At 42.3% G+C, this 27,624-nt stretch overlaps 1 protein-coding gene across 30 annotated transcripts in view; it reads right to left on the reverse strand.

The window, feature by feature from the left end:
* Window positions 1-7,276: 7,276 nt before the first annotated feature.
* The window catches only part of EPB41L3 (erythrocyte membrane protein band 4.1 like 3), a 180,656-nt gene continuing 160,308 nt past the window's right edge, over window positions 7,277-27,624 (reverse strand). For 8 of the 30 annotated variants that reach the window (XM_070778894.1, XM_070778892.1, XM_070778904.1 and 5 more), the window contains 13 exons: window positions 25,942-25,977; window positions 25,686-25,751; window positions 25,016-25,207; window positions 16,861-16,935; window positions 16,393-16,491; window positions 14,695-15,396; window positions 14,091-14,213; window positions 13,117-13,500; window positions 12,197-12,328; window positions 10,480-10,578; window positions 9,969-10,049; window positions 9,582-9,698; window positions 7,277-8,403 (listed from right to left, as the gene is read on the reverse strand). In XM_070778894.1, coding sequence (XP_070634995.1) covers window positions 9,588-9,698; window positions 9,969-10,049; window positions 10,480-10,578; window positions 12,197-12,328; window positions 13,117-13,500; window positions 14,091-14,213; window positions 14,695-15,396; window positions 16,393-16,491; window positions 16,861-16,935; window positions 25,016-25,207; window positions 25,686-25,751; window positions 25,942-25,977 — 2,100 coding nt within the window. In that variant the 3' untranslated portion in view covers window positions 7,277-8,403; window positions 9,582-9,587. The remainder of the gene's footprint in view (window positions 8,404-9,581; window positions 9,699-9,968; window positions 10,050-10,479; window positions 10,579-12,196; window positions 12,329-13,116; window positions 13,501-14,090; window positions 14,214-14,694; window positions 15,397-16,392; window positions 16,492-16,860; window positions 16,936-25,015; window positions 25,208-25,685; window positions 25,752-25,941; window positions 25,978-27,624) is intronic. The other 22 variants (XM_070778910.1, XM_070778909.1, XM_070778916.1 and 19 more) reach the window with 15 other exon arrangements.

Here is a 27,624-nt window from a genome sequence, read left to right on the forward strand (position 1 = left end):
AGAGATGCTCTTTCTCCTCTGGGCTAATTGTCACTTGGGCTTCCCAGGTGGGTCAGTTGTAAAGAATTCACCTGCCAATGTAGGAGATGCAGGTTCGATCCCTGGGTCGGGAATATCCCCTGGAGAAGGAAATGTAACCCACTACACTATTCTTACCTGGGAAATCCCATGGACAGAGGAGCCTGGCAGGCTACAGTCCACGGGGTCGCAAGAGTTGGACACAACTTAGTGATTAAACAATCGTCACTCATCACTGCAGCACCTCCCATCACATATATTGCAGACGGATTCTTTCATCTGCCTGTGCACCTCTTTACGAGCATCCTTCTGAGTGGCCATGACTGCCTTCCTCTCTGCTGCTGCTGCTGCTAAGTCTCTTCAGTCGTGTCTGACTCTGTGCGACCCCAGAGATGGCAGCCCACCAGGCTCCCCTGTCCCTGGGATTCTCCAGGCAAGAACACTGGAGTGGGTTGCCATTTCCTTTTCCAATGCATGAAAGTGAAAAGTGGAAGTGAAGTCGCGCAGTCGTGTATGACTCTTCGCGACCCCATGGACTGCAGCCTACCAGGCTCCTCCGTCCATGGGATTTTCCAAGCAAGAGTACTGGAGTGAGGTGCCATTGCCTTCTCCAGCCTTCCTCTCTAGTGTAGTTTATTTCAAGGCTTTCTGAGTCTGTGTTGGGTGATTATAACCAATGCCGAAGCACTTTGTGGGGCATCATTGCAATATTTTAAAAATTATTTTTGGTGCCTCCTTGTAAACTGTCACTTTGGTGATTCTTATCAGTATTTCCAAGGCAATTCCTGTTGCCCTACAATTTCTTGGACTGGAGTTAGTATTTCCATCATGACTACAGGCAGTATTTGTATTGCCTTCATCACTTGACCATCCTGCTTCTTAGTGCTCAGGGGGCCACCCCCTCTTTCTGTCACAGGCTCCCAATATGTGGAGATTATAGTATTGCCTTAGGCTTATTCAGCACTAGAAACATTCCTTAAGTGATGCTGAGGATACTGTCTCAATAAGTCTTCACAATAATTTTTATGTGGGTAAGTTACTTTCCTTTTCTAGAAGATGGATCGCTGTAGGTCAAGAAACTTGCCACCCAGCTCTTCTCAGTCCTAAATCAATGCTCCTTCTACCAGGAACAACCAGAAGTTGCCCCAGTGCCTGCCATCTTTAGACCTCAGGCATCAGCAGCATCTGAGAACTTGCTAGAAACACTCATTCTCAGGTCCTACCCCAGACCTACGGAGTCACGGGGAAACTGTGTGTGTTCCAATGCATGCTGAGTCTGAGATCTCTTTCTGAAACCAGTGCCCCACCCCCCACTGGCTGTCCATGGCATTCATCTGCAGTCTCTTAAAAATATAGTAATGCTGAGCCCCACCTTCAGACCAGGACTCAGATGCTCCAGCAGCTCAGACTGTAGCATCTTTAAAAACAAATTCCCAAGTGGTTTTAATGTATGTTTAGGCTTAAGACCCACTGCTCTAGAAAACACAGAGCTGGAGCTGCCTGTGAATTTCTTCTTAGTCCTCGGGGAGTATCCCTAGGAAAGGTATTGGAAACGCAGCACCTCAAGCATGTTCTATATTGTCACTTAGCAACTCTCTATTCATACAAAAAGGGCCCCTGCAAATATAAAATCCCAACACAGAAAATTAATACAGTGAATCCGCCAATATGTGCACACCCTGCACTCACACCTTATCCGACGAGCCATGTCAGAATCTCGGGATCATTGTGTGTGTGGTTTTGGTTTCATGCTGAACATTTCGAGACATTGTGCTGGCTGCCTCATAGCCATGGTTTCATGGACAATATCAACTCAGCACGAGGGTCATCACACACCCCATGCATCTTTTTTGCCCCTCTGAACAAAGTGAATGTTGACCTGGATACGGAGAAGGATCCTAGCTAGGGTCTTTCTCATTGCTTGAATCCTAATAAAAAAAGATTTTTGCAGCCCAAGCAGAGGGCTATTTTTTTCACAAGCAAAAGCAATCTGTTCTTCCTGAGATAAATCAGTTTGTGTTCTCATGTACAGAATAAGGGATGCCCAGCGTGGTGGGAAGTGGGGGACAAATCAGGTCATTACATCAAACTACTGCTTTCTGTTTTACAAAGAACATTCTCAGGTGTTTCTATAGGGTACTGACTGTCATAGAACCAAAGAGTTTTCACCATAACAACCTTTGCAATTGGCTGTTGTTCCCTTTTTATGTTGAGTCAACTGAGGCTCAAATGCTCAAGTCATTGCCTTAAGGTGACAAAAAAGGGGCGGAATGCATGGTTGCTGAGTCCAGTGTTTATGTGTTTTGTTTTAGGCCATGCTTGCTTAAAGAAAGACAGCACCGGTGAGAGACAGCTTTATGCAGAGGAAAGTAAAAATTAAGCACACCCAGAGAAGCATCATCTTTCAATTATACTGTGGTAACACTTAAAAATTACTTACACAGTATACTAACTTACTGCCCATCAAAAGCAAATGCACTTCCTGAACCACAAATATGTATTCATACAAAGCAAACCTTATTCATTTGGAAAGATTTCGCATGGAGTGTTACTATAAATAACTTCATTATCTGTAATAGAAACTCAGCTATCACCATTCTAATTAGAACATGACTAAAGAAATCCATGTTGAACAAAGCATCTGTAACATTTGGTGAGGGTAATAATGGCTTTGAAGTTCCAGGAAAAAGTCAGTTTTCCAAATTTCTCATTTACATCTCTCTCACTGTTCCCGAATCAATGGTTTAAAAAAAAATAAATATATATATATATATATATATATATAATAAAGGTGACAGACACTTGAAGAAACAGGAAAAATACAACAGCACAAAGAAGAAAGAAAATCATTATATGTTCCCTCCTCTGAAAATCACTGGTACCATTTTGGCTGATGTTTCTGTCTTTTCTGTGCACAGACAGTATGTCTGCCTGCTCAGCATCATCATCTATAAACTGTTTTACCTACTTATACATTTACTAGGATTAATTCCTCTATCAGGTCAGTATTCTACAATTCTTGGGCATTGTACAGTCTTCCATCTTAGGAAAATACCATTATTTATAAATTTTCCACTTTGCTGAATATTTACTGTTTAAACACTTTGGTTTTTATGAATAACATTGTGGCAAACAGAATGGTATATTACTTCTATAAACTGTGTTGGATTTAAGAAAAATTTTCCCAAAGTGGATTTGCGGGGTCAAAAGTTTGTAAAAAACTCGAAAATACATGTCTTCCTTGATTCTACTGCAAATCTGTAACTGACACTCCCACGAGAAGTGGCTTTTGCTTTGCACCCTTCCAAAGCTTAGACTTACAGTGGTGTTTTGGCTGATAATTGTAAAATCACAGTGTATTAAAACGTGCATTTCTTTGTCACTGCATGTTTTCAGGGATCACTTGGATTTCAGTATTATTCAAGGAGAGTGTGTAAGCCTGAAATTCAGCCCCAGAATACTCTGGTTCCTCCTTGTTGCATGGGGTGCCGTGAAAACCCACATATTATCTTGGTTGATAAGCTCTCCCTTGAGCTTGCAATGCAAGAACCTGTCCAATCCCTTAAAAGATTACACTTATCTCAAAGAAACATAAGAGGCTATTGTGGGTGTGTATGTGTGTAACACTCCCGGGGAAGCATTAACTCCATCGTTCTTCCTCAGAATTAATCAGCTCTGATAAGAAACAATTTGGCAAAATGAAATGTCATTTCTGAGAATACAATTTTACACGCACCAATGACCTGCCAAAAAAACGTATACCAAAAAATGGAATAACCCAATTTTACTTAGTAAATACCTATTAAAACATGAGGCCGTGTTGATGTATGGCAGAAATCAAATCAATGTTGTAAATCAACTATCCTTCAATTAAAAAAATAAGTTAAACAAATATGAGGCCACCTCTACAGCAAGTCACAGCAGATGCTTCTGACACTGGTTAATTGACCATAGTGAGAAAGATAAGGGAGAATTTCATGGAGGTACCTATAACTCTCATTTGTCAGTTAGGAGCATTTTAGAGCCCTATTGTAGATTCCACATTGGTTTTCAAAAAATAGCTACAATCGATGTTGATTTAGAAAATATAACGTAATAGATGTGCTGGAAAGAATGAAGGAAATGGATTGTTTAAAAAAATTAATGGAAGAACCCTACAAGTTGCATGAACTCACACAGTGCCCAGCGTAAGGGGCATGGTGGTCTAGGAAATCAGAAAGGAATAGGGAATAGAGGGCACTTTCCAGGTGGTGTGAGTGGTAAAGAACCCATCGGCCAATGTAGGAGACATAAGAGATGTGGGTTCGATCCCTGGGTCGGGAAGATTCCCTGGAGGAGGGCATGGCAACTCCAGTATTCTTGCCTGGAGAATCCCATGGACAGAGGAGCCTGGTAGGCTATGGTCCATAGGGTCGCAGAGAGCCGGACACAACTGAAGTGACTTTGCATGCACAGGGAATAGGGGATGGGAAAATTCTTCCAGGAGAGTGAAGCTGCAGGAAATGCCCACATTATTAGTGTTGCCCCCTCTCTCTTGCTGGGGCAGTGAAGTTTCAGCATCAATGCAGCTCTGTCCATTAATCCCAACACCGCAGAAGGAGCCCGAGGTGTCCATGAAGGCTATGCCTCACACCCGGGCTGAGCTGCATGCTGGCTCCACTGCGCAGAAACCGTGGAAGGAGGGCTATTGCCTGGTCTTAGCCATTTGCTCTGTGACTCCAGAGAAAACATGAAGACTTTGGAGGACTCAGCAACTCCACAACGAATGTTTCTGCACATCCCTGTGTGATTAGCATGGAACTGCAGGTCATCAGCAGGCTGGACCACAAGGGGCTTCCTGGGTGGCTCAGCTGGTAAAGAATGCAGGAGATGCAAGAGACTCAGGTTTGATCCCTGGGTTGGGATGATCCCCTGGAGAAGGAAATGCTAACCCACCCCAGTATTCTTATCTGGGAAATCCCATGAACAGAGGAGCCTGGCAGGCGACAGTCCATGGGGTTGCAGAAGTCAGACAGGACTGAGTGAGCAGGCACACAGGCTTGCACACAGGCCACCAGTGGCTGGACCACAATGCCTTTAGGTTTGTAACTTGCTCTGCTCGTTTGAGATTCATAAATTCCTGTTTTCTTATGACGCTGGACCTGAATTTTTGAGCAAATTGAGAAGCAAGCATTTATTTTCTGGGAGGCAAGTAGGTAACCGGAGTGGAATTCTTCAGTTTCTGCAAGTGTAATAGCTAGGGTCTTTTAGACGCCTTGTTCAGTCACTAAGTTGTGTTCAACTCTTTGCGACCCCATGGACTGCAGCACGCCAGGCCTCCCTGTCCATCACCAACTCCCGGAGTTTACTCAAACTCATGTCCATTGAGTTGGTGATGCCATCCAACCATCTCATCCTCTGTTGTCCCCCCCTCCTCCTGCCCTCCATTCTTCCTAGCATCGGGGTCTTTTCCAGTGAGTCGACTCTTCACATCAAGTGGCCAAAGTATTGGAGTTTCAGCTTCACCATCAGTCCTTCTAATGAATATTCAGGGTTGATTTTCTTTAGGAATTGACTGGTTTGATCTCCCTGCTGTCCAAGGGACTCTCAAGAGTCTTCTCCAACACCACAGTTCAAAAGCATCAATTCTTCGGCGCTCAGCTTTCTTTGTGGTCCAACCCTCACATCCATGAGACTATTGGAAAAACCATAACTCTGACTATATGGACCTTTGTCAGCAAGGTGATGTCTCTGCTTTTTAGTATGCTATCTAGGTTGGTCATGTTATAAAGTAATGGAAAGCAGATAGAGATTTTGGTACTAGAAGTGGGCACTGCTGTCACAGCAGTAAGTGACAGTGATCTGGAATAGTAGAAGGAAGCTGGAAAAAGTCTGAGAAGCACATTAGAAGGAAAAGAAAGCTGAAAACATGTAGCTTCCTTGACAATGTATAATTTCATAAAAATGAGTAAGCCCTTACTGCTGAGGGCAGAGGAACATAAAATGCTAGGTTTGGTAAACACAGCAATACAGACAGCATGGTGACTATAATAATTAATACCATATTATTAACATATATTTAAAGGTTAAGAGAGTAAACTTTAAAAGTTCTCATCACAAGAAAAAAAATTGTGCTGTGTATGGTGACAGCAGTGACTGGATTTATGGTGGGTTTATATTCACAACATACACAAAATATGAAATCATGATATTGTACCCTGAAAATAATATGTAAATTATACCTCAATGAAAATTTCAGAAAAATAAATAAAACCAGGAACACAGGTACGACTTGGATAAAAGTCAGCAGACCAGGTGCTGGCATCTTTGGGAGGCCACTTGCCATTTTCCTATCAGTAAAAATGTTAACTTTTCTCAAGATAATTTTGGACTGGCTTCAAGCACAATTAAAATGATGCTTCAGTTCCTAAAATGAACACTTAGTATTGACAGTAAGGACAGACTGAGAACTTGAGAGAGAAATAAGAATCTGACTCCCTCAATAGGGCTAAGATATGTGGTCAAATAGGGCTTCCCAGGTAAAGAATCCACCTGCCAATGCAGGAGACACAGATTCGATCCCTGGGTTGGGAAGATCCCCCGGAGGAGGGCATGGCAACCCACTCCAGTATTCTTGCCTGGAGAATTCCACGGGCAGAGGAGCCTGGCAGGACAGGGTCCAGGGGTTTGTGAAGAGTCGGACACAACTGAGCAACGTAACACAATAAATGTGGTCAAATATATTAATAATATTCTGGAAAAAAAATTTAATGAGTTTTTTTTAAGTTGGGAAGTGAGGGATGAAGTATCAGTGGATACACTCAGGCGTTAGGTGGGCAGCTGGCAACAGAAAGTCTGATTCTTAGTCCCCGGCAATCAAGGAGCTTGAGGTGAATGAGCCTCAGGAACACATGTGGGGCCTGCAGACCGGCCTCCTCATCTGCTCAGCTCTGGTGCTAATGCAAGACAGAGGTGTCTCTCCGGTAGAATTAAAAGCCCCCAGAAGCACTGGGTTTTCAACAGAGCCTCCCTTCTAACAGAAAAGCAAAAACTGTGAAAACGAGGTTCTGTGATACTCGTTGTACTTTTCCAGGCTTCCATAGGCAACCCAACATTTATCTACACGTATTTTGTTCACCATCTCTCTGTACTTTTTATCCTGGAAAAAAGACAGGCTCTCTCTATCCTGCAGATGAATGAGGCCTTTGATGTCATGCAAATGTTAGCTCTGGGCCAAATGCGTCTGATCCTGAAAGTATTACACGTAGAGAATTAGAGATTTAAATGCATTGACCATTTTTATTTTGCTATGCGGAAACATACATTCACCAGGGGCTGTGCGATGCAGTTGACAGTGAAATGGAGAATATATCTTCTTGAAGGCTATTTATAACTCAATGCTAGATAGTTTAATTACAGTGGAAATTCTGTACAGTTTAAGGCTTGGCTCTGAACTAGATTGTAAATATGGACCAGATTTGGAAATAAAACACTTTTTTCAAGTAAAAAAAGAAAATTAAAAAAAATACAAGGAAGGAGAAATGAAGAAAGAAAAAACAAAAGCAACTGAAGCCCAATGAGTTTTCCTGGAGTGAAGTCTCATCATTACAGTAAACTAACAAAAATACCGGTTTTCTTTCCAAAATAATGACATTTTACATATTTAGGACTCGTCAGGGTACCCTGGGAAGCTTTCCAGACTGAACACGGACCAAAGCAGACGACAGGGAAGAAATCACATTAATATGCTAAAATCAGTACTACCTTGTAACGAATTAAATTAGATTACACAAAGCAGGATTGTGAGCATTAAATATTTCCGGAGAGTCATTACTGTTGATGGGTGAGAGTAATAAACCAGAGGAAACAAATAACAAGATTCAAGTTGTTTACTGAATAAACTCGGTTATTGGCACATCTAATCTGGGAAAAACCTGACACAGCGGACCTAGACAGCTTCTAGCAGTTTAGGGTAATCTTCGTTGATCTGTAAACAAAAGATGTGTCACCTAAGAAATTGCAGTTTTGTTTAGACTTTAACCATCATCAGCTATGAAAGGCATGGACTGTTTCGTGTGTTACATGAGATCACGGTTTCTATTGTTGGTTATGAACGTGCAGGTGGAGCTGAGAACGGAGACACGGTGTGAAAAGTAAAAATGCTGCTCTTTTTGTAACTGTATTGTTGCTTCATGCAATATTGGTTTAGTGGTGCTGATTCAGATTGCTTTATTATGGGAAGATCTCTCTGCCAGTGTCTTTATTAAATGGTCAAAGTCAGTTCTTCTGGATTGAAATTGTCCACAGGCAGATACAAGTCAGTGGGTTAGAAGAGGGAACGCCATATAGATTCTGGTTTTTCCTAATGGTTTGCATGACTGGCTTCGTGTACAGCCTAGGTTATTCCTGTAGAAGAGAAATTTGATCAGTTACTCATTTGAGAATATATGAGAGTTTCCCTCAGACTGAAGTCAGGTGGCAAGTATCTTACAAGGTTATTAAATGCTCTTCTGGACAAGATACTGTAAAACACCAGTGTATGTCATGGATAGGCTTCTTCTGAAATAACCTCATCATTACCCAAGTGGCTGACCTCACTGAAGAGAAACTTTTTCTTTTTTTGCTTTCCTTCTTAATTTGAATATGATGAGTGCATTTTATATTTTTCCTTTGAGAGAAGCCACTTTATCAATCTAGGTTTCTTAAACCAATGTTAGAGAACTAACTTCCTTTACACAGGTAGAGCATTTAAGAGACTTTTATTACATAACCAAGTGTGCAAGGAGCTGCATTCAGCACTCAAAGCCCTCCAAGGATGTTCAGTGCTCATCAAGTTCTGGCGGGCGGGTTAGTATGCATGACAAGTCTGAGCACACACACGAGATTCGGTCTGCTTGTGATGCTGGCCAAACAGCAGCTGGAAAGGCATGCATTTCCTGAAGGAAAGCAGGACCACAAGACTGCATTTTTGCCTCCTCCTGAGACACAGTGCTACGCTCGGGGGAAAAAAAAATTCCCAAAGAATATAGGAAAATAGATAACATCCACAGTGAGAGTGAGTGGTTTGGTTTCAAATTGTAAAACAAAGCAAAACAAAAGCTTAAACAGGCCAGAACCAAACACAGTTGAAGAAGCAGCTAACAATGGGATAATGCTGGCATCAGAATGGGCGTCATTTCATTCCCCTAGTTTTTAGAACGCACAAATTGCACCTCTCAGAACAAAACCATATTAGAGCTGATTAGGCTACATGGCCAGTAAAATAAAACAAACATGACCTTTCAGACCTGGCTAATGAGAGGAGCATGGACTAAAAGGAAGACATGCAGGACCAGGCAAGCAGACTCTGCTTTCTCTTTATCCTCTAGCTGGCAGGGGGAACATCAAAAGTCCATAGTATGGAGCCTGTAAATCTGAAACAAACCAGTATCCGCAAACCAATTCTCCATCCTCTTGATACCCACCCCTGAAAATGCCAGTGAGAGAAAAAGGAGAAAAGGAGGAGGTGAAGGGAGGGAGAGAGGGAAGCCCCGGGCCACATGCCAGCCGAGGCCAAGCCTGGAGAAGCAGCACCCGCCTCTTACCTGGGCTCAGTCTTCTCCATCCTCCGGGCTGATCTCTGTCTCTTTATGGACCACTACTTTGGTCACTGACATGTCAGGATGCTGCTCTTTGGCCTCTTTAATTGCCTGAGCCAGCGCCTATCCCCGGGAGATCACAGGAGGGCAGAGACAAAAAGGAGGTGGAACATGCATGATCAGAGCAAGGAGGAGACTCACGAGCTGGATCTATCTACACAATTCACAAATGGAGCACAACGACTGCCAAGGGGCTTATACGCTGTGTGCTGGGAAGTTAATTCGGAAACCGTTCCACTACAGGCTGGACTGAGGGCAGCTCTGGGCAAAGTAGGGCCAGCTGGTGTTTCTCGTGGTTCCCCGCCAGGGCATCCACCCTCTCTCACGAGATACCTGGTCATGGTCAATGTCCGCGTCTCCAGTGATGACGATTCGCTTCTCAATCCTCGTCTCTGAAATGCCTCCTTTCACAGTCTGAAAGCAACAGACAAGTGTTATGACTTTACCATCCCTGTTGACTGGGGGAAATGGTAGAAAATGCTGACTCAGCTTTAAGTAGCTTCATTTATTCTTTAAAAGTGGACACGGACTCCTATGGCAGTTATTTACAACCGTTAATTTCAGAAGTGAAGACAGAATAGATTCCTTTGGGTTTGGCTGGCTGGTGTTTCTGAAACGTCTGTCATATGCGAAGCAAGGGAGCTAAGTACTACGCCAAGGGCGTTGGAACACATGTTCCTAAGCAGAACTCGGCAGGTGAGGCTAGAAGCATCAGAAACACAGCAGCTGTGAGAGCTCCAAGGCAGTGCCTGGCATCCTGGTATTCATGTAGGTGCCTGCAGGTGCAGCGCAACCTGGGGTTTCTGCACGGACACCTCCCTGGATCTGTTCCCAGTCCACTTACTTTGGTGATGTGGGTGGTGGTCGTGGTGCTGGTGGTTTCAGATGTGATGGTCTGCGCGCTCATGAGCACACCTGGCTCCAAGTCAGCACCGAGATCGACCTAAGCAAGCCAAGCAGGAGACACGACACATTACCTCTCCAGGACGCCTGCTCTGTTGCTTGAGGGCATGGTGATGACTTAGTTATCTGCACAATCTCTGTGCTTCCCTGATAGCCCTGAGCGCTGCCACTGACTCTAGACTGGACCAAACACGGCCGCTGTGAACTATTATTAAAAGCCAGGACTACAAAAGATCAAAATATAAGAAAATCCTTCTTGGGAGGTCCCTGGTGGTCTAGCAGTTAGGATTAGATGCTTTCACTGCAGTGGTCCAGATTCAACCACTGGAAGAAGAACTGAGATCCTAGAAGCTGTGCTGCGCAAACAAATTAAAAGAAAAAAAAAAAATTCTACCCAACCAATCCTAAAGGAAATCAACCATAAATAATCACTGGAAGGACTGATGCTGAAGCTGAAGCTCCAATACTTTGGCCATTACACCTGATGCAAAGAGCTGACACATTGGAAAAGACCCCGATGCTGGGAAAGATTGAAGGCAGGAGGAGAAGGGGATGACAGAGGATGAGATAGTTGGATGACATCACTGATTCAACAGATGTTGAGTTTGAGCAAACTCCAGGAGAGAGTGGACAGTGAAGGACAGGGAAGCCTGGTGTGCTGCAGTCTCTGGGGTTGCAGAGTTGGACACAACTTAGCAACTGAACAACAACCACCACCACCTTATTTATGAGATTTATGTGGGAAGTTTGTAGAGGATGTGGCACATAATAGGCTTACTAAATGGTCACTATTGTTAAAAACAACAAAAACAAAAAAAACACAGGACTTCAGAAGTGTAAGCAGGGGCTGGTGGAACTAGCGCTTTTCCTTATCTAAACAATGAGGGAGATAAGATTTCTGAGCCTCTTTCTACATTTTGGCTTCCCTCATAGCTCAGTTGGTAAAGAATCCACCTGTAATGCAGGAGACCCCGGTTCGATTCCTAGGTTGGGAAGATCTGCTGGAGAATGGATAGGCTACCCACTCCAGTATTCTTGGGCTTTCCTTGTGGCTCAGCTGGTAAAGAATCCACCTGCAATGTGGGGAGACCTGGGTTCAATCCCTGGGTTGGAAAGATCCCCTGGAGAAGGGAAAGGCTACTCAACTCCAGTTTTCTGGCCTGGAGAATTCCACGAGCTGTATAGTTGGGGTTGCAAAGAGTTTGACATGACTGAGTGACTTTGACTTCACGTCTACATTTTCAGACATGTGAAGACCTGCTTAAGTCACCTGCTCTTCCTTGATCAGTAATAAAGTTACAATTATTGCACTGTTTTTGATAGAGACAATTGGGTCCTCTGAGTCTTCTCATAGATTCAGTATCATGTAATTACACTTAGGGCTTCCATGGTAGCTCAGACAGTAAAGAATCTGCCTGCAATGCAGGAGACCCAGATTCAATCCCTGGGTCGGGAAGGTCTCCGGAGAAGGGAATGACTACCCACTCCAGTATTCTTGCCTGGAGAATCCCATGGACAGAGAAGCCTGGCAGGTTACCACCCATGGGGTTGCAAAGAGTTGGACATGACTAACACTTTCACTAATTACGCTTAGGTGCACGAAGTCATGCATGGGGTAAAACAGGTGCCAGGGCTCTGGGCTTCATAGACTGTCTTACCTGTGATGATTCATATGTTATGGTTTTTGTTTCTGTGTGAACTACCGGCACTTCCTTGGTAGAAATTTCTAGCTTTACTTCTCCTGGTGAAACGCTGCCAAAGCTGATGGTTTCTGTCTTCACAGTTGAAGACTATACCAACGGGAAGGAAGCAGAGTGGTTCTTAAATTTTGCACAGACACATATATTTTCCCCCTCCCCTCTTGGTGGCTATATAAGCACAGGTTAGTGTGAAATAAATGTTTATGTATTACATGGGGGTAAGTTGGGGAATGAGGCATAAAACAGATATATGTGAGTCTCCCAGAATTCATATGGAATGTTCCAGGTAAAGGAAAACATTTTGAAGGAAATTGAAAAAACACCCACATTTTTATATTCCCTCTTTTCTATCTCAAGAACTAATTTTAATAGATTAAAAACCATAAATTAGCCTTTTATTGAATAACTTCTTAGAGAAAAGGAGCAAGTAATAAGACATTGAACCACCCCTGCCTACATATACTTCTGGAATCTCAATAAAAGAAAAGAAATAATAAATTCTAGCACTTGGTACTTGGGCAAGCCTGGCTATGGCCCTTCTGGATAAGTATACTGATCAGAAATAGATCTATCAAGTTTTCTGATATCTTGGCTGGCCATGCATCTCCCAGGTTTCCTGCCAATTACAGTAATTACAAGAGTAAGAACCATTTCCTGGAACTGTAGATTATTAATCATCATAATCTATGTTTGCATGTGATCCCAAAGATGAAAACCAGCACAGAGACCCACAATTGCCATGCAAGAAGGCAGTTAAGAGGAGAAACAAACTGCTCTTGGAAAAGGAAGAAAATTATCAACACATAGCCCCGCCTTTACACTTAACTAAATTTTAGGGACTTGCTTTAGTGCTACAAGGAATATTAACTATTAGTTACCTCAAAATGAGGTTTTTGTTCCAAAGTTTCTGAAACGTGGACGGCTGCAGTCTGCTCCTCCTCTGGCTCACAGGAAGCAGTGGCCATTTCGTCCTGCTCCACAACAACTTTATCGGCCACCTCCCCTTTCTCCTCCTTTGCCCCCTCAGTAAGAGCCGAGCCCTCCTTCTCTTTTGCGTCAGAAGCATCAGCAGGTGCTGCCTGGGTCGCAGTGTCCGCGTCATCTCCAGCCACGTAACAAGCATCCCCACTCGCATGCACATTCATCACGTGTCTCTCCTCCACCAGCACCGTTTCCTGCACAACCTTCTCTACAGTCGGTGGCTGGGGCTGCTGGGCTGTTTCCGTCTCTATATCGCTGGACTCCATCTTGGTTTCTGTTTTCTGCATGGGAAAAAAAAAAAATTGTGGCGTCAGCATGACTTTCCACCAAGAAAAGGTCAAAAGGCAAAAAAAACAAAAGAAGCCACTCACTGGGGTACCTGTGCTTATACCCGGCAGCACTGACAGAAAATATAATTTAGCTTTCATCCCCCCCACCAGAATCTCTGATACCCCAAAACACACACTCAAACTTGTGCTGCTCCTTTGGGATGTCGCAAAAGAAACAGAATGCTGTATGAAATGCAATTGAAAAATCAAAACAAAACGAAAGCATTGGGGCACATGCCTATCAGTCTCGGCGGCTTCTCCAGACCTAACAGATGACATAAGATGCTTTAAAAATTAAATGCTGTTAAAATGTGTCAGCAAGATTACTTTCTGAACATCTGAAGTATGTTCTTATAATGGAACTGAAGACATGTGATGTATATGTGGGGCAGGCACAGAGGGGTGGAAGTGAAGACCCTCTTAGGTATTTAAGGCAAAGCCACCTGGATAGAAAACACACACACACACACACACATCAAAAAAGCATAAAGAAAAGGCAAAAAGGCAGAGAGGGGACACGGGGCATGGAAACAAATGGCCACCTGCACCCAGCTTTGAGAAGTGGAAGTGACCGCGCCTATGAACTCTGTCGGTTTTCTCGCGGACTCTAATAAGCTGAGGATTTCTGAGCCGTCCATGAGCTTTTCGCCAGAAGTCTGTTTGGTCTGAGTGAACAGAGAAATGGAGAGTCAGGCACAGTGGTTGGGACACATGTGGGCATGTACACATTCACAGCTGGTGAGACACAACGGTGGGCGTGGGACCCAGGGCGAGGGATGGCAGGAGCTACAGAAAGGGAGGGGAAACAGCCAGTCATCAGGGTGAGCAGGGGCTCTGGTTTGGGAAAGCAGAGAGAGTTCCTGGGTTGGGGCGGTGCCGGGTGAAGCCGATCCTTTCCTGGCCCCGCAAGGCTGGCAGCACCACCCCACCTCGGGGACAAGAGCTGAAATAAAACGGCAGGTGTCTCAAGGTGCACGTCGGACGGCGTGGTGACTTTTAACCATGAAAACAACCAAAAAGCTTGGGTTGGCGGCTCTCAACATAAGCCAAACAGCCAGAGAAACGGAAAGGCTGGGGTGGAAGGGCTGCCTCTGCAAACAGTCATGCTGGAATCGGAAACGGCGACCCAAAGGCGGCCCCGGTTACCACGACTTGGGATGCAGCTGACTCGGTGACGACATAACGGGCAGTGGCGACAGTGACGGCCGGCTCCCGCGAGTACCTCCACTCGGACAGGCTCTTCTTGCGGGGACCAAAGGGCCCCACCTTCAAGGCCTCGGCCTCGGGCTCCGCTCGGCCCAGTCGTGGGCCCTCCAGGCCAGCATCCCTCCTGGGCACCTGGGCTTTCCCCACAGCATCGTCCTCCGGGCTCTGCCGTCGGGACTCGGCTTCCTTGATGGGGGCCAGCGACTCTGACAGCCTCCGCTTTGGGGTGTGGACCTCAGCCCCTCTCCTGGCCGTGTCCTCGGTCACAGCTCTGAGGACCTCGAACTCGGCCAGGACAAGGGGGGTCTTTATGGACTCGGCCAGTCCCCGCTCCACAGTGGAGGGTGACACCACCTTCTCGCCTTCTCTGCCTTTTCCGGTCATCGTGACAATTTTTCCGGACACGGTGTCATAGGACTTTCCGAGAGTGTATATCTTCTGCTTGTTCTCTTCCTTCAAGTGCATTTCTTGGGCCAAGTCTTCGAAGCTCTGCACTTCCATGGTGCTCGATCCTAAGAGGTCGGTGGGGATGTCACCAGTTCTACTGCTCAAGGTCACCACCTTGTACGTCACAGTCTTTTTCGAATCACCATCAGCTACCTCAGTGGGCACTTTGTCTACAATAACCCAATCCTCTGTGCCCTATATTTGAAATATAAAAGCTAAATTAGAAATTCTGATGGTATTTCATTTCTAAAATAAGAATCCTTTAAAAAAGGCAATCTAGATGAGAGCTACACTCGGGTCTGGGAGGTGAGTGTCCAGGGCAGGGGTTGTGATCTATTAATTACGGCTGCAATCTCTTCTCATCTGAAATGTATTAACTCTAGCCTTCAACTCAGAGTACGGTCTATTGTAGACCTGCAATTTCAGATTTCTTGAAACACTTTAGTGGTAAATTTTGCAAGGAATATATCTGATCTTGTACTCAATGTCTGATCATTTTGTATTTCAAGATTATAAAACCTTTTTGAAGCTGTTGTACATGTTATTCAGCTTTACTCAGGTGGACACAGAAAAGACTGTTTTCCATGTGAAATAGAACACTGCACTTCACATCTGTTGTTCTCACAAAGTACGTGCCAGCATTTCCACAAACTTCTGTGAAAATCATTTTCCGTGTTTGTGAATTATATTTCCTTATATGGGTGCTGGAATCCACTCTAGCACTTATTATCCATAAATAGAGTGCACCTGTGTTCCAGGCATGGTAATGAACCATTTCCCACTGTTAGCACATTGTTCAGAGCCTCTTAAAAAAATTGGCTATACTTGTCTGCACACTGTTCCGAACTTATTTACAACCAAAGTTCATTGTCTCAGGAGTTTCTTTGACAGTTTCCTTAGTGTTAGTCCCAAAAAGGCAGAAGAAATGGGAGTTATGAAACTTCTGTATTTGGGAAGCCTATGCAGAGGTTAGCAGGTGACTTAGTCTAACAGGTTACAGAGGGAAGAGAAACCAAGCCAGGAGCAGGGAGTGCCTTGCTTGACATTTTGATCTCGGATGTTTTTTACTTTCTTATTTATCCTTGCCTGAAAACTTTAAGCTAGAATTGGAGGGGGTGGGGCTTAAGAAAGAAGATTACAGACCCATCTATAGACTGGTGCTGGATTAAATGCAATGAATTGAAAAATAACCTCAAGGGTCGACGGGACAGTTTTCTGGAAAATGATTTGACGAGAGGTAACCACAGAGATTGCTGAGTCTCCTTCCTGAATTTTCTGTGTCACACTCTGCTAGTGGGAAAACCAATAAAAGTTCAGAACTTTCAAAGTTAATCAAGGTCATCTGAATTACCATGGCTCTATGGGTGAAAGAGACAGTAAAAAGGCCCAATAATATCATTACAAACTGTAATCATGATGCTTCAATGACCAAACACAGACATAATCACTGAGAAGCAAAGGCCACAAAGAAACGATGGCTAACGGATAACCAAAATAGTAAGAAAATTCCCTATTTTCCCTCCCCGGAATCTAGGCAAAAATGATATACCTACCTTGGTGGCAAGCAAGGTAAGTTTTAAAAGGAAAAACTAAAGATATTTGAATGACACTGAAATCTGAAGAGCAATTCCCTCTGATTCCTTAATGTTTGTTTTTTACCTGAGACTCAAAGAATGGAGAGCTTCCTTGCTGCAAAAATAGAACCTTTTCTGAAATCTCCCTTTCTTCTTCAGTCTGTTTGAATAAAGGGGGTTGGGTGGGAGAGGAGGAAGCAGACAGTTTCCAAAAAAGCAAGTTAGGAAGAGAGCTCTTTTCTTGTGCTACACATATAATAGTCATTCATTTCTTTTCCCCAGAAGAATTACTGTCTGTTAATTTGGAAAATTAATGTCAAAGTTGAATAATTATTTCCAAAGTGAAACAGATTATTCTGTGACTCTCTGGTGTTTTTAGAACTCAAACATTTCTCATTTCTACAAACACAGAACATGCAAGGGTGGAATAAAGGACTTCCTGGAGTCTCAATAGGTGCTTATATGGCTGTCATCTGCAATACTGTAGAAATGAGTATTCAAATGAAAATGCTAAGATTAAGAAAAATAAGTTGAGAATAAATCCTCACTTCCATTTCTGACAAATTCTTGATCATATTCTGCACTGAAGAGCTGCCTGATGCAGAGGAAGGAAATGCACATGGATCACTGTATTACCTACTAATCTGAAATACCCAGCCTAGCTTGAGGTCTTTACTCTACAGATAAACATAAAATATTCTCAAGATTATAGCTTTATTTGAACTTTTATAACATGGTGAGTAATTCTGAAAAGTCAGCTTCAGAATATCTTGGTGAAGAATTAAGTACTTCAAATCGTACTCATCTTTAACATATAAACTTAAGAAAAACATTACACATGTCATGTTAAAATAGGTGTTTTCCTTTCACCTGTTTTTCTTTCTTTAGTATTAAAAATGCATAATTCAAGGGACAATACATTAATTACTGAGCCTGTGTCTCTGCACAGGCTCGGTAGCTAATAAAACTCCACAGAATAATGATAGAAAGGACATTTTAGTAAAGCCATTTAAAAATAATAACAGAGTTCAGAGTATCTAGATGAACGGAACTTTGAAAATAAACCTTCTTGCTGTTTGTTAAACAGTATAATTTTATCAGAGGTATTTAAAATTCCTATGTATGTGTTTACAAAGCTTTCAGTACTCTACTTAATCATTTTCCTGCAAGAGGTTATAGAGGAGCATCTGGAATGTTCTCCAGAAGGGCCTGCTGACAGATTCTGATAGCACTGCTCTCAGATGCTCCTTTTAAATAAGGAACAAAGAAGACGTTTTGAAGGGGAAAAAAAATTTCTGTCCTGCCCCATTTTGGAGAAAGATATTGGAAGAGACAAAATGTACCCTGTGGCATCATTAAATGTGGATTTATGCTTTAAACTTTCAATCAGAGCCTCTTTTTCTAACAGAAATAAGAAACAGGAAGGAAAGGTTGAAATTATAGGTACTTTTCAGAATACCAAGACTAGGCTTCTAATTATAATCACTGAGCTAAATGTTTTTCCTAGGATGAAAGCGTAAAAAAAAAGACCCAGCAGCAGGAAAACAGTGGTTTTCAGCATATCCTGTTATCTGACATCAACTAATTTAAAAACGTCTGTGTCTGTAATTAAAAATGTCCACATGGTCTGCATTCAGAACTGTGCCTATACATGTATATATACCCTATAACAGAAAAGGGTAACATGAGGGGACAAATATTACCATTAATCCTATGTATGATCGACTCCAACCCAGTGAGTTTGACTAAAGAGAAGTGAAGAGTTATTGATAAAGAAAAGCTAGTGATTGAGACATTTACTAGGGGTTAAGACAGAGTCTGCCTGCAATGCAGGAGACCAGGGTTTGATCCCTGGGTAGGGAAGATCCCCTGGAGAAGGAAATGGTAACCCACTCCAGTACTCTTGCCTGGAAAATCCTATGGATGGAGGGGCCTGGTGGGATATAGTCTATGGGGTCTGAAAGAGTTGAACCCAACTGAGCGACTTCACTTTCAAGACAGAGTCAGATGCACACTCTATTACATTTAGTTACTTAAACATTCATGTCTGTGTCATAATTGGTACACAAGGCCCTATAGTGGCCTGCAAAATTCACAGAGCTGTTACTCGCTCATAAGGGTCTCTATGGAGCTGTGACTTTCATTTCTGCTTAGGTTGAGGGTTCTCAAATTTGGTTGTGCATTACAATTATGTGGAGAGCTTTTAAGTAAGATGAAGGTGAAAGAGGAGACTGAAAAAGTTGGCTTAAAACTCAACATTCAGAAAACGAAGATCATAGCATCTGGTCCCATCACTTCATGGGAAGTAGATGGGGAAACAGTGGAAACAGTGTCAGACTTTATTTTTTTGGGCTCCAAAATCACTGCAGATGGTGACTGCAGCCATGAAATTAAAAGACGCTTACCCCTTGGAAGGAAAGTTATGACCAACCTAGATAGCATATTCAAAAGCAGAGACATTACTTTGCCAACAAAGGTCCGTCTAGTCAAGGCTATGGTTTTTCCAGTGGTCATGTATGGATGTGAGAGTTGGGCTGTGAAGAAAGCTGAGCGCCAAAGAATTGATGTTTTTGAACTGTGGTGTTGGAGAAGACTCTTGAGAGTCCCTTGGACTGCAAGAAGATCCAACCAGTCCATTCTGAAGGAGATCAGCCCTGGGATTTCTTTGGAAGGAATGATGCTAAAGCTGAACTCCAGTACTTTGGCCACCTCACGCGAAGAGCTGACTCATTGGAAAAGACTCTGATGCTGGAAGGGATTGGGGGCAGGAGGAGAAGGGGACGACAGAGGATGAGATGGCTGGATGGCATCACTGACTTGATGGATGTGAGTCTGAGTGAACTCTGGGAGTTGGTGATGGACAGGGAGGCCTGGTGTGCTGTGATTCATGGGGTTGCAAAGAGTTGGACACGACAGAGTGACTGAACTGAACTGAACTGAATGTGTGAAGTGCACCTCTAATTAAATCAGACTCTGATGCAGAACCCAGGTATCAGTAGTTTAAAAGTCTTGTAGGTGATCCAGAGTTGCACCCCAAAGTCTAAATGCAAAGTCACAGAAGTCAGATTCAGAGAATAAAGATGATTCTCTCTAGCATGTATAGATGATCCATGGTGAATGGATTTTTCTTTTTTTGCCCAATTTAAGGGCCATCTGAGACCTGAATAGCAAAAGTAAACTTGGATAAGAAAGCAGAAAAGTGCATAGAGCTGATTCTAGGTATTCATGACAATTATGGTCTATACAGTTGCCATGAACACTGAATCAGTGAACACTGGACTAGTGAATGCTGAACCATGGCTCCTAAGGGAAAGACAGTCAGGTTCCTGGGTGCCTCTGGCCATGAAATTCTCATCAACTGATCAATGCATAACCTTGTTTTATGTGTGTTTCTGTTTAAAGACCACTTCTTTAATATATATTATTGATCCATTAACACTGAACTCACAGTCAGCAGCACTGTAACTTAATCCTGAACAAAGCTTACCTAACACACATATTTTCCTATAAGGAACATCACAGCCTTCCTGTACTTGGGAATACTAGAGAGCACTTCGGCGCTATGCCTGGAGGTCATTTTAGACAGCAAAAATCACCAACAAGAACATAAAAAAGCAAAAACGTGGCATTCAACAGGCTTTGAAAAGGACACCTGCTTACAGTATGAGACATGAAACTTGTTACCTGTTCAACCTTATCTGGGAATGCCTTGAGCAGCTATTTATTTTTTAACCATTTTGCACCTGTCTGCAAATTATCATGAAAATGTTTAGTATTTTAGGATTACAATAAATTTCAGTGAGTAGTTGAATGTGCACAATCTGGAATCCATGAATAGGGAGGGTTGATCGTGCTAAGCTTGCTGCTACTGCTGCTAACTCACTTCAGTCGTGTCCGACTCTGTGCGACCCCATAGATGGCAGCCCACCAGGCTCCCCCGTCCCTGGGATTCTCCAGGCAAGAACACTGGAGTGGGTTGCCATTTCCTTCTCCAATGCATGAAAGTGAAAAGGGAAAGTGAAGTCGCTCAGTCATGTCCAACTCTTAGTGACTCCATGGACTGCAGCCTACCAGGCTCCTCCATCCATGGGGTTTTCCAGGCAAGAGTACTGGAGTGGGGTGTGCTAAGCTTATATACCAGTAAAACTGCCTGCCACCTTAAGAAAGGGGACAGCACTGGCAGTGTATAACTGCTAACCTGTATTGCACTGTGGTTAGAATGTGGAAATTCTCAGTATTCAAATAACCACAAAGGAATATTCCCCTGGTGGCTCAGATGGTAAAGAATCTGCCCACAATGTGGGAGACCAGAGTTCAATCCCTGGGTCGGGAAGCCCCCTAGAGATGGAAATGGCAACCCACTCCAGTATTCTTGCCTGGAAAATTTCATGGACCGAGGAACCTGGCGGGCTACAGTCCATGGGGTCACAAAGAGTTGGACCCAACTGAGCCACTAACACTTTCACTATTCCCCTGATACGGACTAGGCCTGTGACTGCATCACAAAAAGGCTGCCATGGGACGTATCTGTGGACAGAAGATGTAGCGGACACCCTTCACATCTCATCCATCTACCCTCCATTCCATGGGTTCTATGTGCGGGTTTGTCTGGTTTACAAAGTTCAGGAGGATTTGCTATCATTTGCTTCTTTGGGGCATCGTGGCCTCTTGTCTGCTGTGAACTCAAACATTTGAAACGTGAAACAACTGGCAATAAAATTCACACTTTACATTAAACACACATTACATTCTAAGAATATGATCCCATTACTACCTCATTGTATTTCCAACTCCTAATTTTCTTAATTGTTCATAAGTTGGTAGCAAAATAGATTTACTTAGGGTTCGACCACCATAGATAAGGAAAAAGATGGTTCATTAAAAATCAGGGGTCATTATATTATCTTTCCAAAACAACACTGTATCACTGAGATTGCCAAAAAAAAGTCCAACTAAGCTTGGGGTCACTAAATCAAAGTTCCTTTACCCTTCTGACACAAATAATATTACTTTGAGATGTCACTTAAAAAAATTAAGTTAAATACCTTCTTTTAGAAATAATTAGACCTCTTTCTAAAACTGGCCAATTACTGTTTTAATTAATTTAAAGTGAGATACATTAAACAAATGGGTAAGATCAAATGAGTAATTTATCTAGAAAAATATCTCACCTCTAAGATGAATATCTTCTGTTTATGTGTTTTTAAACAAATATGCTTTGCATATGCCTAGCAGCTGGGAGGACACAATTATCTTTTGTGCTTTTCACACAACCAATAATGAAAGCCATGTTAAGTCTGAATATAGAAATGAAGAAGAATTTGAAAGATAAGAACTTGCAGGGTTGTTCTTAGGGCTGTCTCCAGGGCCCTCAAATGAGTGTAAACTGGGTGTCATCCTACTGGGGAGGAGTGTTAGATGGAAGCCCCCAAGGCAAGGGAAGTGGGCACAGCCCTGACTGCCCAGCCCAGGAAGGACCACTCTTCTGGGACTTGAAGCTACTTAGAGCTGCTTTCTCAGAGCCCCTTTGATAAAAGAGTTGATAACCCCTGTTTCTAAGAAGCTCTTCTTTATATCCAGCAAGTCTTCCTATAGTGTCTTCCCTTCTGGGTGGTAGAGAAGCCCTGAGGTACACCATTTGCATAACCGCTCAACAGACACTTCAACGCAGTTACAAAGTCAGCTGCTGATGCCTGGGCTATGGAAACCAAGCGCTTGCTCTTCTGCAGAGGACGTCTTTCCTCCACCCTTTAATCCTTTTGTAAAAAAAATCCTTTCTTAGGTCTATTGCAGTTTCTCTGCATCAACAAGGACAAGGCAAGGACATGGCAGCCGTATCCATGTCAAGTTTAGTATTTCAAACCATCACCTCTTCAAGTCATTAACGTTCTTTGGATTCATCAATGGGCTTCCCTGGTAGCTCAGGCCGTAAAGAATCTGCCTGCAATGCAGGAGATACAGGTTCAATCCCTGGGTCAGGAAGATCCCCTGGAGGAGGGAATGTCAACCCATTCCAGTTTTCCTGCCTGGAGAATTCCATGGACAGAGGAGCCTGGTGGGCTATAGTCCATGGGGTCGAAAAGAGTTGGACACGACTGGGATCATCAATGTTATTCTCAAAGAATTAGAGGATTTAATAAGCAAAAAGAATTTCTTTTACAAGTCTAATGGCCTAGACTTCTACAGCCCCTGGTTTATTATCACCACTCTAACTTTTCCAAGCACACTACCTGAACCTCCATTCAGAGAGCCTGCTACCTCCCAAGTCCTTAAGTGACAGCAGAGGAAGAGAGGCTTGACTTTTTCAGTGGCAATTTATTTTGTGCTTTTGTAACTTAATCCAGTATCTGTCATCTTCAGAGCCAGTGTGTCCTTCCTTATTTCCAGCCCTTATAGAAATACGGTGAGCTATATGTAGAATAGCTAGTGTGAAGTTACTGTATAACACAGGGAGCTCCTGGTGCTCTGTGACAACTTAGAGTGGTGGGATGGGGTAGGGTGTGGAAGGGAGGCTCAAAAGGGAGGGGTCATCTGTACCCTTATGGCTGATTCACACTGTTGTATGGCAGAAACCAATGCAACATTACAAAGCAATTATCCTCCAATTTAAAAAAAATATAAAACTAATAAATAAAAAAGAAATAGGGTAAATCAAATTTGACCAATGATGATAAAACTAATCTGACCATAACTCATGAATGACAGTCTTACTAATGCAGGAACTACAATATTTAAATCCATCTGGAAAATCTGAAACTTTTTGTTGTGAAACTCTAAACAATCTGAATGAAACTTGCAATGCAGGCAACTCGGTTCGATTCCTGAGTTCGAATCTTGGGTCAGGAAGATCCCCTGGAGAAGGAAATGGCAATCCACTCCAGTATTCTTGGCTGGAAAATCCCATGGACAGAGGAACCTGGTGGGCTACAGTCCATGGGGTTGCAAGAGTCGGACACGACTTAGTGACTAAACCACCACCACCACCAATGGTACAAGAATATTTTGGTCACTGGACTTTTCATTTATTCTGCATAAAAAGGCCTTTTTCAAAATGATTGAAATGGAGATACATCTTGTCATTTTTTAAAAAGTGGGACTGGAACTGTCAAGAAAGTCAGGATTGTGGTCACTTTAGATAAACAGCTTTCAAAGGAAGTTTAGAAAATGACTAATACCTAAGCATTGCATATAGACTCCTGCTTAAAAAGGAGTTTTCTCCCATAAAGGCCTAAGTTTTAATTTTATTCTGTTCTATCCCATCTTCCTGGACAAATGTCTTTCAAGAAAGGAATCTTGGTAAGAAATAACTTAATCAATGTGATGCTAGGAAGAAGCTGATTTTAAAAATGACTTCTTTTGACAGACAGATAAAGAAAGATGACGTGTAATGGTCTACAGTCAGATTAGTTCCACTGCCACTGTGGATCCTACATCAGGGGAGCCTTGAAGCTACACCAGCTGAATCCTCTCGCCGAACATTTAAAGAGAGTATTTGTTCTATGTGGAAAGCTCTTACTCAAAAAGACCTCTGGCGTTTACTTTCCCTCTTAAAAATCAAATAAAAACTGATTATAAATCACAATATAAATGTTTATATATATATCAGTTAAAATAACCAGTTTTTAAAAACTATATATATATATGTTATAAACAAAAATCTGGCCTTTACTTTCCCTCTTAAAAATTAAATAAAAACTCATTATAAATCATAATATAAATGTTTATATATAAGTCAGTTAAAATAAGCAGTTTTTAAAAAACTGTATGTATATATATGTTATAAATAAAAATCAAATACCAGTAAAAGCCTAGTATAGTATTCCCAGAGGAAAATATGTCCTGAAATGTTATCAACTCCAGAACAATGTTCAAACATTAGACCATCTCAATAGGCCTCATCTTGCAAGTGATGAGAAACATTTATGGACCTTCAGGGCGTTTCTTCAGGCAGCGAAAGTACATTCAGAAAAAGTGACAGTTAATTCACACAATAGGTCAGTGTCTTAGCTGTGAAATCTAGAACAAGCAGCCCTGCCTGCACCGCAGTGTCCTCGGTCATTCCAAGGCACCATGGGATGAGATTATTCACTCCTTGGCCACCCAATCATTTTACAGGTTATACACAGACAAGGGGTGAGATTCTATACTCAGAAGCCTTCCAGATCCCTTCCCTGGAGACCCTGTAGAGGAGTGACGCTAGTGAACTGAAGACGAGTGCAGCCTGACGCCTGAATACCAACCTCTTCGGGTACCAGCGGCTCGATCATGGGCGCATCCTCCTGCCGGGCGGCTAGTCGCACGGGGGAGGTGGAAAGCCTCTTTTCCCACTCGTTCGTGATGGCAGTGTCTGTGGAGGTTTCTAAAAAGGTTCTTTTCAGCTCACTAATATTGGTCTGATGTTTCATCAGGTCGTCTTGGGTTTTATCTAGCTCCTATATTCAGAACATAGAGAATCCAACAGTCAACGTTTTACATTTGATTTCCTTTCTGCACGTGCTCGCTCTCTTTTTAAAAGTAAGGTCGTTATCTCATTAGTAGTCAAAATAAAAAAAAAAAAATTCTGATCAGGGTTCATGACACTACCACAAACATTCTGGTGAAAATGTGATATTTCCAAGGAAAAGCGAGGGAAAACAAAATCTCCATCACACAAGCATAAAAATCAAAAGTTTCAAAGGTCAACTGTAAAGAGTGTAATTCACACAGAACCAGAGAATTAAAATAAATACACACACAGGAAAGGGGATCTACATCGGGGGGACAGGAAGGAATCAAAGGAAGCAGAGAAGTCAACCACACATAGTCACAGGTGAGAACACACCCTTCATGCATCATGGTACGAGCCCACAGGTGTGCCCCTGGAGGAAAACCAACACACACGAGCATGCACTGGTATATACCAATACCAACCTCTAACATAAGATTACTATGTTTGACATACACATTTTCACCCTTTATTCGCTTAATCAGACTATTCTGAAAAAAGTGGAAAAGAAAGGAAAGGTAAGGGACATGATAAGTCACGAAAACAAGTGCCACCCTGCGCACGGCACCAACACACGGTCACCGCCACGGAGCATGCTGGAAGATCTGAACACCGAAGACCAACAGTGACTTATCGCACGCTGCTTTTTTTTTGGCTTTTGTTCCATTTTGAGTTTTCTACCTGTGCCTTGAGCTCTGCATCTTCCTCCTGGTCCGACTGCCAGCATCAAGAAAGAGTGGGAGATAAAGTCTTACCATGCCATCGACTCTGAGATCGAAGGACGGGGTCTAGATAAGCCAGCTACGTGGGACACTTGTTTACGCTTACATTAGAGGACATTTCTTTCTTATATGTGAACCACAATGTTCTCACACACAAATTATGAAGCTTAATAAGATGATGAGAGCAAAAGACTCCTTGCTCGGTGGGTCTTGGACGCTTCAACTTGGAGACTTCCAAGTATGACAAGCATACACCCTGTGTGGGAGGTGACAGCTAGGACTTGACGGGTTGTCCTTACATTAGAAATGGTTCAGGAAGTGTGAGGGGCCACATCAAAATTAAAATTCACCAAACGGCTATGAATACCCAATGATGAGTGCTCTGAGTCAATCTTTCCCATAATCCTATGAGGTTAGCTATTATGATCCCCGATTTGTAGACTAGAGAAGTGAGACACACAGAACTTAACACAAAGGTTCTCACGTTAAAAAATTTCTTTAAACCTTGAATTTGTTGAGCCCACGTACTTTAAAACAAATTTAGGAAGAGGAGAGGGCTGATACTGGGTAACTAAGAAAATTAAAATAAATAAATAAACCTCCCTCGAGTCCAAAATCAACCACAAGAGGAGGTCCAGAGTGAAGTTATGGATGAGAAGCAGGTGATACTGGAGCAGGCTGCCTTCAAGGTGAGTCTGTCTGGGTTTCAATGGGGACCAGACTGTCTAACCTGAATGCCCCACTCTGAACTACTGTTACAACCAGCTCCAGAAAAAAGAAGAGCTCCAATAAAAATAACGCTTTTTATTTATAAAAAGTGTTAGAGGGCTGGTGGCATGTTGACTCTACAATGGTGGTGGGTTCATAGCTCTTCGTTTTATTTTTAAAATGCATAATCTATGTTACATGTCTTCACTTGCATGCTTCAAATGTAATACAAATTTTAAAACTGCTAGAAAATTTAAAGTAGTATTATTAAAATATTTTTCGTTTATAGCATACGTTAGGATTACAATGAAATTTGTTGAATGTATCAGTAGCTACCTGTAACTAATTCTCACAAAATTAAGATGCAATTGGGATATTTGGCATAGAGAATGATTATACTATAATCAGTTTATATGTGACTGCCTAAAAGAAACTGCTAATAATTTTCCAGTATTATCTTTAAATTAACAAATGATGATTTCCAAGTTTTGAATTGAACTCTGCCATTTCCAAAGGAAAAAAACAATTAACTCCATTTTGAAATGTTTTCCTGAAAATATTTTCAGTGAAATGATGTGTAAATACTACTTGTAATATTTTTAATTCTTCCTAAATACCCAACTAGAAAATATTATGATTGGATAACATAAAAAACAACCTAATGTAAACACTACAGCAAAGTGAAAAATAAATTCTGTTAGCACTTTAGGAAATGAACATCTTGATTTCCACTACTAGAGATAAATATTGTTTTTTGCAGATATCTTAATTAGTTGCTGATAGAGAAGATTTAAAAAACAACAAGCCATATACATATTTAATGAACCCTAAAAATTAATAAAATTAAATAATAGCACAGTTTTTCTCCTATCACTGGTCAATGTGATAATTTTTCTTTTTTCCCATAAAGTACTAACAGTAATTTGCTAATTTT

The sequence above is a fragment of the Bos indicus genome, chromosome 24, assembly GCF_029378745.1.
Source record: "Bos indicus isolate NIAB-ARS_2022 breed Sahiwal x Tharparkar chromosome 24, NIAB-ARS_B.indTharparkar_mat_pri_1.0, whole genome shotgun sequence".
Lineage (NCBI taxonomy): Eukaryota > Metazoa > Chordata > Mammalia > Artiodactyla > Bovidae > Bos > Bos indicus.